Below are 14,421 nucleotides of genomic sequence, written 5' to 3' on the forward strand. Positions count from 1 at the left end.
TCTAGTCAAAGCTATGTTTTTTTTTCAGTAGTCATGTATAGATGTGAAAGTTGGACTATAAAGAAATCTGAGCACTGAAGAAGTGATGCTTTTGAACTGTGGAGAAGATTCTTGAGAGTCCCTAGGACTGCAAGGAGACCCAACCAGTCAATCCTAAAGGAAATCAGTCCAGAATATTCACTGGAAGGACTCATGCTGAAGCTCCAATACTTTGGCCACCCTGTGCGAAGACATGACTCATTTGAAAAGACCCTGATGCTGGGAAAGATTGAAGGCAGGAGGAGAAGGGGACAACAGAGGATGAAATGGTTGGATGGCATCACCAACCCAATGGACATGAGTTTGGGTAAACTCTGGGAGTTGGTGATGGATAGGGAGGCCTGGCGTGCTGCAGTCCATGGGGTTGCAAAGAGTTGGACACGACTGAGTGAATGAACTGAACTGAACTGAACTGAAGTTGCTTGTTGGCCAGCCCTGAAGTCAGGCAGTGGGTTGGGACAGGGGTACAGCAGGGCTGTAGTTATACCTGTGCCCCAATCTGGGTCATAGTGCCAGCGGCTCCCCTGTCACGCTCTGTTAGCATCTGTCCTTTCACCATGGGGCCATTATCACCTCCCCTGTCATCCCTCAGGCGAAGCTACTCTGAAAGTTCAAGGTCCTAATGGATGTGTCCATTTTTTGCACCACAAATTAGATGAGATTTCTGAATGTGAAAAAAAAAGAGTTGAAATGATTTTTTTAAAGTGGACATTGACAGAATTTTTATTAAAAGTAGTTTAATTCTTACCAAACTTAATTTTTTTTTTTTTTGACCAAGCTGCTGGGCTTGTGGGATCTCAGGTCCCCAACCAAGGATTGAACCCTGGGCCATGGCAGTGAAAGCCCAGAATCCTAACCACCAGGCCATCAGGGAATTCCCCCCAAACTTAAAAATTTTAATTGTCAACTTAATATACATTTATGCTCCTGTGAACTATTTGGAAAACACAGGAAAGAGAAAGAAAAAAAAAATCAGGTGCCATCCCAATATCCAAAGATATTCATTCATAATACTTTGTTGTTGCCCAATATTTTCCTATGCTCACAAATATTCACACATGAAGTATGTATCTGTTTTAAAATAAAACAGATGCATACTATACACAGAGTTCTATATTCTGCTTCTTTCTTTTGGCATTATCATGAGTATTACCCTGTCCTTAAATATTCTTTAAATTCTCTTAGCATATAATATTTAAAAGTTAATGAGTATATGCAATGACTATGTAAAGCAAGTAATAATGCAAACAACTGTGACCTCCCCCCAATGATCAATAACACTGAAGATGTGTATGTGACCCATTGCCTCTATCCCTCAATTCCTGCCAAGTAACCACTATCTGAAATCCTGCGTGTCTATGTGTGTGCTTTAAATAGTTCTCCCACATATGTGTGAGCCCTGACATATATGGATATGTGTGAGAGGAGAGTTTGGTTTTGCTTGCTTTCATAAAAATGATAGCATGCAATCCATAGTCCTATGAAAAGTTTTTTCACTCAAAATGTTGTTTGTGGTATTTATTTACACTGTTATATCTAGCTGTGGTCTATTCAATTCCACTATGCATGATATTGCATCCTGGGAATAGATAAACATCTGTTGTACTTGTCTCTTGGGCTACAGGTGAAAGAGATTCTCTGGTGTATATCCCAGAGTGGAAATGCTGGGTTGCGCTATATGAGAGTACTCGGCTTGAAATTCTGAATCATTTTCCAAGGCTACTGAATCAGTTTATTCCCATCATTGGGCTGCGCATAGCCTGTAAGCTCCTGCTGCTTCACTTTCTCGCCAGCAGTAGACACTTCAGATGGATAATTTGGCTTATTTTGTGGCTGGAAAATGATATCTCATTGTGGTGTTAATTTGTACTTCCCAGCTTATTAAGGAGTTTAAGTATCTGTTCGTATGTTTATTTGCTATTTGTGTTTTCCCAACAAAATGGCTGTTTACTTCTCTTGCCCATTTTTGTTTTGAGTTGTTTTCCTTCTTGTTGACTCTTCAGAGTATCTAAATATTGTGGATAGTAATATTCTGTTGGTTATGTTTATGTTGCAAATGTTTATGTCCATTTGTGTTTTGTATTTTCACTTTATGTTCTTTCGATGAACTGAAGTCTAATTTTAATGTAGGTGAATTTATCAATCTTTTGTTTTCTTGTTTAATGTCGTTTCCTATTTAAGGTTATAAATATATTTTGATATGCTATCTTTTTAAACTTTTGCCTTTTACATCAAAGATCTTAATCCATCTGGAATTGCTTTTCTATAAATGGTGTGAGGTCAGGTCCAATTTTATTTTTCTCCAACTAGAGAGCAGTTTTCCCAGGGCCATTCATTAAACAGTCTATCCTTTCCTCAGTGATCTACAAGGGCAACTTTCCTATTTACTAAGTTTTCAGTTGAATGAGCCCATTACTGGGCTTTCTATACTGTTCCATTAGCTTTGTTTATTCCTATGCTAATATGATTGTTTTAATTACTATAACTTTAAAATATGTCTCAACATCTGGTGGAGCATGTTTCTCCTTTAGCCTGTTAATGAAATGAATTATATTAATAAGCTGAAAAAATGTAAACCACTCTGACATTCCTAGGATAAACTCAACTTGGATGAACCCATTGCTGGGTCTTCTTTTAGGGTTTTTGCAATTCTGTTTTTAAGTGTGATTGGTCTGTAATTTTTCTTTTTCGGATTTGGTATCAAGTGTATAGTAGAAATCTAGTTAGAGGATATTGTAGTGATTTCTAGCTGTCCCTATATTCATTTCTCCTTCTTTCTAAGTAATAAGAACCCTGAAGAACTCAACACGTTGACACTCAGATAAAAAACCAAATTTCCCAGACCCACCCTTGCAGCTAGGTTTGCCATGTGACTAAATTTGGAGAATGAAGGATAAGTAGATACTCTCTGCTTAAATCACTTTCTCCAGCTTCACATGTGATGGCTGGCAGCTCTAGCAGGCATGCAGGACCATGAGGATCTGCTTTTATGGGGAGGGAAGGAGGGAGAGAGAGAGAGAGAGAGAGTTGGTTGTGGGGGGAGGTGGCGGAGAGAGAAGAGGGAGGAGAAGAAGAAGGGGAGGGAAGAGGAAAGAAGGGGAAATCTGAGCTTGACTTTCCTTCCACTTGTTTTATTTGTTTGTTTTTTGCATTTTCTGGAAGAGTGTATATAAAGTAGAGTCAAATATCTAAGATATTTTTCTCATAATTCTAAAAAATAGAATAATTTGGACCTGATGTTTTCTCTGTGGGAAGATTTTAAACTGATGATTTCACTTAATAGTTACAGGACTTTTCAGGTTTCTACTGTTTTCTTGATTCCATTTTTTGTACATTATATTTACTAGCAATTTATTCATTTCATTTAAGTTTTCAACTTTATATTAGCTAAGAGTTTAAACTCTGGAGCCAGATTGTCTGAGCTAAATTCCTAGGCCTTCCACTTTCATTGAGTTGTGCTGAATGATCTTGGGAAATTCACTTAACTTTTCTGAGCCTCAGTTTCCTCATCTGTAAAATGGAGATACTAACAGTATGCACCTCTTAGAGTTGTTGGGAAGATTAAATTAGTTTCTGTACATGAGGGACTTAGAAGAGCGCATGGCATATAGTAACCGTTGAAAGGACGTTAGCGGTTCTTACTGTCTCCTTTCTTTTGTCTTCTTTACGTTTGTTTGTTTCCCAGCTGCCATAGTTGAATATTTGGTTGGTTAATTTTTGTCTTTTTCCTTTTTTGATAAAGGCATTTAGAGCTATAACGGAGAAGGCAATGGCACCCCACTCCAGTACTCTTGCCTGGGAAATCTCATGGACGGGGGAGCCTGGTGGGCCGCCGTCTATGGGGTCGCACAGAGTCGGACACGACTGAGCGACTGAGCAGCAGCAGCAGAGCTGTCCATTTGCTTTGATGCACTCTTCCCTGTGTGCCGTGGGTTTTGATAGGTAGCATTTTCATTACTGTTTAGGTCTAAGTGTTATAAAGTTTCCATATAATTTCTTCTTTGACTATGAGTTTTTCAGAAGTGTTTTTAAAAATTTTTTAAATGCATACCTTTTTATTCCCTTTTTGTAACTGATTTTTAACTACAGTGTGGGGTCACAAAATGTGGAATGATACCTATGTTTGAAATTTGTTGAGAATTGCTGTAGGGCCTAGTATATGAACGATTTTTGTAAATATTTCATATGTACTTAAGAAGTGTACATTTTAGTTGCTGTGTGCAGAATTCTATGTATGACTAAATCAAGACTGTTTATTTTATTGCTTAACTCTTTCATACCTAACTTTAAAAAAATCTCTATGAGTAACCAACAGTATATTGAAATCTTCCATTATGTTGCTGGATTTGCCATCTTTTCCAGTTTTTAAAATACCAATTTTGCTGTATTTATTTTAAGACTTTTAGGGTACATTCAAATTTAGAACTGTTGAAAATTTTATCATGACATAGTAGTCTTCTTTATGCTTCATGGCCTCCTTGTCTTAAAAGCCAATTTTTTGCAATTAATATAGCTACTTCATTCTTTTGGTTAGTATTTGTCTTGTAAATGTTTTCTTCCATTTTTGTGTCCCTATGTTTTACAGGGTCTCTGAATTTAATTTTAATCTAATCAGACAATTTCTTTTACTAGTGAGATTAGTTATATTTTTTGTGATTTGTGTATTTGGGCTTATTTCTATCTTCTTTTTATCAGCTCTACATTTTCTATGCTTCTTCCCCCCTATGTACTGGCTTTTTAAACAGCTTACTAAATTTTCATCATGTGGGTTGTTTTATTATCCCATTCTCCTCTGCCTCACTGGTTTGGAAATTATATTCTTTGCTATCTTATGATGTACTATTCACATTTCATATTCATACTTAATAGATTTGAATTTAATACTGTAACGCTTTTCCTCTGAAAAATAAGAAGACATTTGAACACTTTAACTCTGGTTGCCTTCTCTTTATATACTCTTGTAGTTTGTTATTTTAATTTTTAAATTTATTTATATAGACATTTCTTTATATTTACCAATATGTTTACCAGTTTCCTTGTTTAACCTTTCTTTTTGAATCTCAAACCTTACTTCTGGAATAATTTTTATTCTTCCCAATATTCATCTTTCTGAAGCTACTTTATTGAAAGTCGTGATAGTCAACTCTCTCAATTGTTGTCTATTTGAAAATATCTTTATTTCATACTCATTCTTGCAAGACGATTTTCTTGAGTATACAATTTTAAGTTGATGATTGTTTTAGCACTTTGAAGACATTAATTTACTGTTTGCTGGCTTCCATTTTTTTCTGTTGAGAAGTTGGCTGATAATGTAATTATTGATGTTTTGTAGTGAACTGTTTTCTCTCTGGCTCCTTTTAAGGACTTCTCTTTGTTTTTAGTGTTCTTAAGTTTCATTACAAGGTGTCTAGATGTCAAATTTCTCTTTTTTTAAGTGTACAATTCAGTGTGTTCACAGAGTTGTGCAACCGTTACCACAGTCAATTTTAGGACATTTTCAGTTCAGTTCAGTTCAGTCGCTCAGTCGTGTCCGACTGTTTGCGACCCCATGAATCACAGCACGCCAGAACATTTTCATCACCCCCTAAAGAAACCTTGTACCTTTTAACCATCATCTCATCCCGTAATTCCGTTCAGGACGGTAAAGCGTCTGTCTACAATGTGGGAGACCCGGGTTCGAGCCCTGAGTTGGGAAGATCCCCTGGAGAAGGAAATGGCAATCCACCCCAGTACTATTGCCTGGAAAATCCCATGGACAGAGGAGCCTGGTAGGCTACAGTCTATGGGGTCGCAGAGTCGGACACGACTGAGCGACTTCAGTTCAGTTCCTTCCTAGACCTAAGCAATCACTAATCTACTTTCTGTCTCTGCATACATGCCTACTCTGGACATTTCATGTAAATGGAACAATATCATATGTGATCTTTTGTGTCTGGTTTTTTTTGTTCAACGTATTTTTCAAGGTTCACCCGCATTATAGCCTGTATTGGTATTTCATTCCTTTTTCCGTCCAAATAATATTACATTATATGAGAATACCACATTTCATTTATTCATCTTTTCATATATTGGTGGACTTAGGATTTTCACTGTTTGACTATTATGAATAATGTTAGTATAAACCTTCGTGTATATTAAAGGATAGTTGATTTACAATGTTGTGCCAATCTCTGCTGTACAGTGAAGTGACTCAGTTATACATGTGTAAACAACAAGATCCTAGTGTATAGCGCAGGGAATTATAGTCAATATCCTATGATGAACCATAATGGAAAAGAATATTGAGAATGTATATATGTGGATAAGTCATTGTGGGTTTGATTTGCATTTCCCAGGTGACAAATGATGTTGCTGATGTCGACATGTGCTTATTGGCCATTTGTAAATCTTCCCTGGAGAAATGTCTATTAGAATATTTTGAGTTGTAAGTGTTTTTTAATGTTCTAGATACAGGTCGCTGCTATCATATGTATGATTTGCAAATATTTTATCCTGTTCTGTGGGTTGTCTTTTTACGTTCTTGATGGTGTGTTTTGAAGCACAGAAGTTTTAAATTGTGATGAATTCAATGTACCTATTTTTTCCTTTTATTGTTCTTTTATTGTGCATTTGGTGTCATATCTAAGAATATTTTGCCAAATCCTAGGTCATGAAAATTTACCTCTGTGTTTTTTATAATATCTTATATCTGTATTCTTTTCATAGCTATCTTGAATAGATATTTCTTAATTTGCTGTTTTCCCTTTTAGGACCATTTATAGAGGCTTAAATTAAAAAAAACAAATGTGACCAGTTTCACTGGAGAGCTGGTCAATGTAGTGTCTCACACTGTCATGAAAGACATTGATTTTTCTCAATCCTTTTGTGATAAAAATGCGAAAATAATTATGAAGTATATTTCCAATACTAAAGTCAGAATGATGTTTAATGATAAAAAGTAGAAACTTTAGCATTAAAGTCAGAGAATAAGAGAAGAGTGTCTACTTTCGCCAGCATTATTTGATATCAGTTTTGGAGGAACTAGTCAAGACAAATAAAAAAGAGAAAGAGATTAGAGGTATAAAGATTTGAAAAGGAGATAAAATTATAATTATTTGTAGACACAGTCTGTATTGCTGACAAACTTGAAATATTCAATAGCCAAACTATCACAGAACTATTAATATTGTAAGAATTCAGCAGGTACTCTGGGTACAAAGTTAATATACAGAAATCAATAGCAAACATCAACCAGTTAGAAAATACAAGATTACGTTACATAACAAAAAGGTAAAAAAAAGAAAACTAGGAATAAACTTGAGACGTGTAAGATCTATATGAGAAAACACTACGTAAATTATCAAAAGGAGATCTAAATAGGAAAGAATATTACATCCTTAGTTAAGAAAACTATATCATAAAAATGTTGTAGGTGGGGACTAACCTTTCCAGATGTTAAAAAAATACTACAAATCCTCTGTAATTATCTTCTATCTACCTATCTAGAGGAAATGGCAACCCACTCCAGGATTCTTTCCTGGAAAATCCCTTAAACAAAGGAGCCTGGCAGGCTACATACAGTCCACAGGATCACAAAAGTTGGACATGACAGAATCACTGGCAAGAGCACCTGAGATCTATCTACCTGGCACTGGTATAGTCACAATTATTGTTTTTAGTGGTTTAAAATCCACCATTGTGTTTATTTTGGTGCCCCAATTACCCTACATTTGGTTAGTAGAAGGTGCTTGAATCTGATTCCTGTGACCCTGTGATATGCCTCCATCATTTTGGGGGAACAATTTCTTGCCTCCTGGCATAAAAAGTTGTTTCAGATTCATTTCGTCCCTACCCTGCCCTGGCCCTGTAACCAGTCATTGCTCTGAGGGGCCCTGGTACCTCTTAATAATGAACTGTATGAAAGACCATGTTTAGGAACGCCTAGTCTTAAAAGACTCCATTCCATGGTAGAATGGGGAGATCATCTTACAGAATTTAAAAACTGAGATATGATTGACATATAATAATTTATTAGTTTAAGGTATACAATATAATGATTTGATATTTGTTTATATGGTGAAATAATAACCACAATAAGTCTAGCTAACATAAAAGTTTTGACACTTCTTCCCTAAAGACTGCTAAAGCCATGTTGTAGTTTTACAACTAATGGTAAAAATGGGTTTTAAAGATAGGTTAACTCAGAGGGAGAGGGAGAGGGTGGGATGATTTGGGAGAATGACATTCTAACATGTATACTATCATGTAAGAATTGAATCGCCAGTCTATGTCTGATGCAGGATACAGCATGCTTGGAGCTGGTGCATGGGGATGACCCAGAGAGATGTTATGGGGAGGGAGGTGGGAGGGGGGTTCATGTTTGGGAACGCATGTAAGAATTAAAGATTTTAAAATTTAAAAAAAAAAAAAATAAAGATAGGTTAAAGAAACGCATCTGATTTAGATGCTGCTTATATGCCACTCAAAACTCTCCTCTGAACCCTCTTGAGAGGTAATAGTTCTGAGCAGTCTTACCTGCTGGCCTTTCCTGGAGCCAAACACATCTCTTCCTTCCTGCCCTGGGGGGCTTCCCTGATGCCATAGCAAAGGGGAACTACTTTGTGCTCATGTCCTTGTAACCCATACAGGCCACCCTTGACCCAGAGAAGCTGGGAAAGACGGTTAAACGTTTCTCCAGGTCAGTCTGGCGGTGCGCTTCGCAGCCTCTAGGAGGTTGGAGCCCCGGTTGCCCTCTGCAGGGGCTGCCACAGTGACTCATCCTTTTGTTCGTTTTCCCTCCCTGCCTGTTTCACTCCTTCTGCCTGTCACGCCTGCTCCCTGGGGTCATTTCCCAAATACCTGCTTTTTCTCATGTTCTACTTTTAGTGGTCAGGCTAAGATAGTATCATTAAAAATTCATATAAAATTCAAAAGGGAGGGAGGGAGGTGGGGGGGGGAATTCAGGATGGGAAACACCTGCGGCGGATTTATTTATTTAAACCAATAAAATATTGTAAAGTAATTAGCCTCCAATTAAAATAAATAAATTTAAATTTAGCCTCCAATTAAAATAAATAAATTTAAATTAAAAAAAAGGGTGGGGGAGGGATGCCCATTGCCAGCTTACTCAGATCTTGAAGGGCATTTAAATAGCACGGTGAGGCAAGATTATTTTCAATACGTGGTTGTTTTGGAACTCAATGGCTTCTCTGCCTCTGCAACCTATCTTCTTCGTCCTTCACCTGTTTCCCCCTCTTCTAGCGCTCTTGGTGTCTTTGTTTCCATATGTCTATCCTGCTGATCTTCCTTCCTTCTTTGCTTTGTCTTATCTCTAGCCCTCCATCTCTTGCCACTTCATCCTATTTCTGTCTCTTTCAGACAGAAGAAGTCTTTGCTGTTTTTCTGTGGTTCCTCTTATTTCCTACAGTTAGCAAACAAAGTTCTGGGTCAGCCAAGCTTGTTGGACACTCGAGTCCTTTGGCCTTTTGCTCGCTGCATTGTCTCACAAACAGGGGAAGGAAATGTGGGATTAGGCTGTGTGCTCCCCCGAACTGGGGATTCGGAAAGCTTTGCTGGGTATTGATAGGATTGGCCCGTTCGGGAGACATCTCATGAGTGCTGAAGTACTAGCGCATGAACCAGTGGAAGTTCGACTTCCCTGATAGCCACAGAAATCACAAATTTGGCTCTGGCAACTGGTCTTGAGTTGGAGGATCCCTTGGACCAGGTGTTTCACCCTATTTCTGTTCTTCAGCTGTATCATGGGAGTTTATTCATTCCCAGGAGTGGAAAACCAGACCCCAGAGAGGAGCCGGGAGACTCAAGGAGAAGTCTTAGCTTTCTGTTTCTTTCCCCCCAGGGACTGGGCAAAGCAAGGCCACCTCTTTCTGGAGGTGACTTGTTTGTTTCTCTGTAAAAACACCTGAACACATGCATTTGTACACATTTCAAAACCACTTTATTAGCAAAATGAACAAAAGGAGAATGGCATTTAAATTAAATAAATTACACAAATATCTCAAGAGTCCTGGTTCCTGGGAACCACATCAGCATCACTAAGAACATTCAGAAGCGTTGAAATTGCGGATGCCTCCTCTACCTTCCCGCCTTCCCTGCCTCAGTCATGAGGTAAGTGGTCTCCGTGAGCTTGTGTTCTCGCTAAGGCATTCCAGCAGTAAGTTCTCTTCCGGTTGTCTCTCTCCACCCCGGGTGTTTCCCACCTTACCTCCGCCGTGGACTCTGGTAGTACTTACAGTCTTGAACGTGACGCTGGACCCCTCCCTGAGCCCCCACTAGAGGCCCCTGTGCGCCAGCAATCCCCTTCAGGTCTGGGGCTGGCCTGGGGGTTTGTGGTCACTTCAGCAAGTCCTCAAGGGTTCTAGACACTTGGTTCCCAAAGCACTTGTGACTTGGGATGTCCTGGGAGTCTGTGATCTTTCCCCCACCTCTTGGGCCTGAGCTGGACTTTGCAGGAGGTGGAGCAGGGGAGGTTGAGTTTTCATTGGCTACGGTTCTTGTCCTCCCGAAATTTGGCACTTCGGGTGCTGGGCACGGTGAATTCCAGATAACACTGTCCTCTGCCTTCCAAGTTTTGAGTTCCACTGGCAGGCAGATGGCATAATGAATTCACAGAGGAGCAGTGCTTGTAGGCCAAGAATCTGCTGGCTCTTCACCAGCAACCCCCCCTTTAACTCTGTGAAGACTTGCTAGCTGACCAGCTCACACTAAACAGACACACAGCTCAGGCTGAGAGTAGGAACTCCGGCGTTTTTCCAGGCTGGGCCAGCCCAACCCTTCGGGCACGGATCACTCACCAAAGGAGCTCGGGAGACGCAGTGCGGAGAGGCCAGAGTGTTTTCTGTGCACTTCCGTGGAAAGTTTCCCCAAACACCTGCACATGGAACCTATTTATTTTCAAGTCAATCGTGGGTTTCTTCTACATTTTTCTATAAATTTGGAGCACTTAACCCCTCTTCTCATCTTTCCTAGAAGGAGATGGCCTCAGATCCTGAATCTGTTACGGGATGCCTGTGGAGGAAGACTCAGTCTGCGTCAGCCCTTCTCCGCGCCGGGCACCCAGCTGGGATACGCCCTTGGAGGCATCTTCCCTCACCTGCCTGCACCGCTCAGGCCCGAGCTGACGAGGGAGAGTTAAAGCCGTTGGCTCTTTGCCGGAGAAGAGGACAAGGCAGACTTCTCCAGTGGGGGAGGTCGGGGGGCTTTCAGGGCTCGGGCCCCACCAGCTGGCCCTGGACTGATGGAGCGTCCCTTCATCTCCATGTCTCCAGTACAGGGACCGCCCAGAGCTTTTGTGCGGAATAACTGGTATCTGTTGCTAGGCTGCCAGAGCATTCTGCCAGCGACCCTCTCTTCCTCCTGGGTTTCTACCTGGTCTCAAGTAGAGGGGAGCAGCCCTCGAGGGCAGGGGGGCTGATAACGTTTCAGGAGGCTGCCCCTGGGAAGGTAGTTCTGGTGGCCGCTCCCCAGGCTAGAGTCTGATGTGCCAAATAGCAGTGGGGGTCTCAGCAGCCTTGAGAGGAGGAGGAATGGGGCACAGTCGCCAAGACGGAGATTCCTGGGTGGTTGGAGCCCATGGGCTCAGGGGTACAGAGCTGCCGCGGATGGACTTGGGGCAGCGGGAGGGGATGAGCCACAGAGTCATGGGCCGGTTTGTCCCTGTGTCCTGTGACAGCGTGACACCGCCTGACGCCGAGGTGTGCGGGTCTCAGGGCACTCTCGGAGCTTGCACACTACGTCAGCTCGAGCTTTCCCTCCGTTCCCGAGTCACTCTTGAAGCCTGGCAGTCAAGGGTCCCCTCAGCGGCCACAGGCAGGGTGTGGGCGGGTGCAGAGCAGCCAGCAGGAGGCGTGCTCGTTGTAAGCTGGGGCCCTGAGGGTCAGCAGGAGGGCGTAGAGGTGTCTCTTCCTGCTGCTGAGATCGGCTAGCTCTAGAGGTGCCTGGGGGGACGTAAGAGAGAGAGACGAGGAGGACGGAGAGGCACCGGGGTTCCAGTGGAGGTGTTCTCCTCGACGCACCACTCCCTGGGGTCCCAGGCTCATCCTTCACGGGCGCCCGAGGTGCTCTGGAGGCGGCCTGGGCCTTCACAGGGCAGTCAGAGTCTCTGCGTGAAACATGCTTCCGAACATCTCCTGCAGTGGCCACAGGAAGGGGGGTGGGGGAGAGAGATTAGATCCAAGTAGTCCCAACTGCCAGGTGACCCTACGACACGCTGGCCAGTAAGAGGTCTTATGAGGAAGTGAGGGTGAGTGTGTGCATGTGTGTGTGTGAACAGTAGAGGGGCAGGGTCAGCCCAAGAGGTGAACTGGTAAAGAGGTGACGGGAGAAGCAGCTTGAAATCTAGCTTTGAATCACCCCTGCTGTGCTGTGTGGCCGTCACAGGTCCCTCCCTCCGTTTTTGCTCTCCTTTCTTCATTAGGTCAGGTGAGGATTGAGATCAGACAAGCTCTAAAGTTGTTTCTTGTTCCGACAAGCTATTTTGTCCTAGCCAGGTGTTTGCAAAGTGCTGGAGATTCTGCGGGAGCCCAGAAATCAGTGTGCCAAGTCTTTGCGGCCTGGCTCTATTCCCTGATGCCTGCTGCATGCCACCAGCCCTCCCGGCGATGGGCTCAGAGGACCGTCAGAACTCACGCCCAAAGAGAAAGGGAAGAGGCACAGAGTGAGCTGTTCTTTCTAATAGACCCAGAGCTGGGTTTCTCTAAAGCTTTGGTTTCTTTGATTCAGGGCATTGGGGTGGGGCTACTTTTCATGTCGGGACCATACAGTTCTATATGAAGTACAAGCCACATCCGCATGGCTCGGAACGGCTGCCCACCTGCAGTAGTATTTGTACCCCTGGAATTCATCTGATTGGATGTGCGCCCACCCTGGGACAGTGTCAGGCAGGTAGTAGGCACACCATCAATACCGGTTGAATTAACAAAAGAACAAAAGCGTCCCTCACTAATCTTGTTAGGTAGATGGGACAGGTATTCCTCGTATTTCCCTTATTTTACAGTGATAAACACTGGGGGCCTGGTGGTGTCACGTGGCTTGCCCAAGATCGTGTGGCCAGTGCGTGGGAGAGTTAAGAATAGATGTTGTTTCTCTAGGACTTGATCCAGTGACTCTCCCGTCCCCCATGACGCCTTTCAGGGAGTGAGAAGAATTAAGATCTGCTATTAAAAGAAAGGCGAGAAAGAAACATTATTGCCTTCAAGGTGACTGCTCTGACTTCTGGTGGGAGAGCCCAGCCAACACTGGGTGGGAGAGGCTCTCCTTCCTTCCCCTTCTGACCCCCGCTAGTCAGCTTACCTGCTCTAAATCCCAGTAGCTGGGGCTGTCCTCCTCTGGCTCGTACAGAGAAAGCTCAGGGTCCACGGGCGCCTGGGTGGGGGAAACCAGTGCGGAGTGAGCTGCAGCGACCGAATGGTGGTCTGGCACAAATGGCGGGGTGGGAGAGGGCGTCATGTGTTCTGATGAGTAACTTGGCCTCTTGTCCTTTCCTCCCCTCCCTCGTTTGCCTCTCAAAATACAGCACAGCCGCAGTTTCCCTCTTCCCTGTAGACAGGTGTGCATCAGAGTCGGCTCCCTTGGCGGGCACCTCAGAAGCAGGAAAGCTTTACCTAGCTTACCCAGCTGCCCGACCTGGGGAATCCATCTCCCTTCTCTGTAAAAGTAGGATGATCACACTCACTTTGCTGACTCTCTGCCTTACCACGCTGTTGAAAACAGTGTATGTGTGTATAATTTACAGATATGAATAGAGTCTGTAATATGTAAATATACAATTGGTACAATATACATCTTTAAGAATTTAAACTGTAAAACCAGGGCATTATTTGTGCAGTTATGATGATGAGGGTTTCCCCAGAATCTCCCTCTCTTTGCTCTGCTGGCAAAGAGCATGAGGCCAAGAAGGCCACTGCTCTCACGGTTTGCCTCTGTGTGTGGTGGGCGGGTGCCCGGCTCTGTGTTTCCCTGGACAGGCTTTCTGCACCCAGAACAGATGGCTCCAGCTTCATGAGTCTCAAAAAGCAAAGAGCAAATTGTTGCTCTAGGGCCAGAAAAGCCTTTCTTATGATCCCCAGAGGGTAGAAGGGCTTTGCATTGCGGACTAGGACACAGAGGCTTGGCAGCCCGAGGGCCGAAGATGAGCTGGCAGGGCAGCTTGGAAGATGGAGCTGTCTGGGGAGGCCTGGGCAGGGACCCCGACTGGATGGGCTTTTTCTGCCTCCCCAGCTTTCTGGAGTGTTATTTGTAGACACTGTTATTTGTAGCTCATTGGCATACCACTGACTGAGCTAGTAAATTAAATGTCAAGAAAATGAGACAAAACTCTGATCCACACTCTTCATCCATCACCAGCCTGAAATCTCTAAGCTCGGTTAAATTAAAACAGGCAGG

At 42.8% G+C, this 14,421-nt stretch overlaps 1 protein-coding gene across 2 annotated transcripts in view; it reads right to left on the reverse strand.

The window, feature by feature from the left end:
* The window catches only part of SLC26A9 (solute carrier family 26 member 9), a 28,518-nt gene continuing 24,050 nt past the window's right edge, over nt 9,954-14,421 (reverse strand). For both annotated transcript variants that reach the window (XM_018060067.1, XM_018060068.1), the window contains exons 20-21: nt 13,330-13,401; nt 9,954-12,167 (exon numbers count right to left, since the gene is read on the reverse strand). In XM_018060067.1, the coding sequence (XP_017915556.1) occupies nt 12,120-12,167; nt 13,330-13,401 (120 nt within the window). In that variant the 3' untranslated portion in view covers nt 9,954-12,119. The remainder of the gene's footprint in view (nt 12,168-13,329; nt 13,402-14,421) is intronic.

Source organism: Capra hircus, chromosome 16 (assembly GCF_001704415.2).
Source record: "Capra hircus breed San Clemente chromosome 16, ASM170441v1, whole genome shotgun sequence".
NCBI classification, from domain to species: Eukaryota; Metazoa; Chordata; class Mammalia; order Artiodactyla; family Bovidae; genus Capra; species Capra hircus.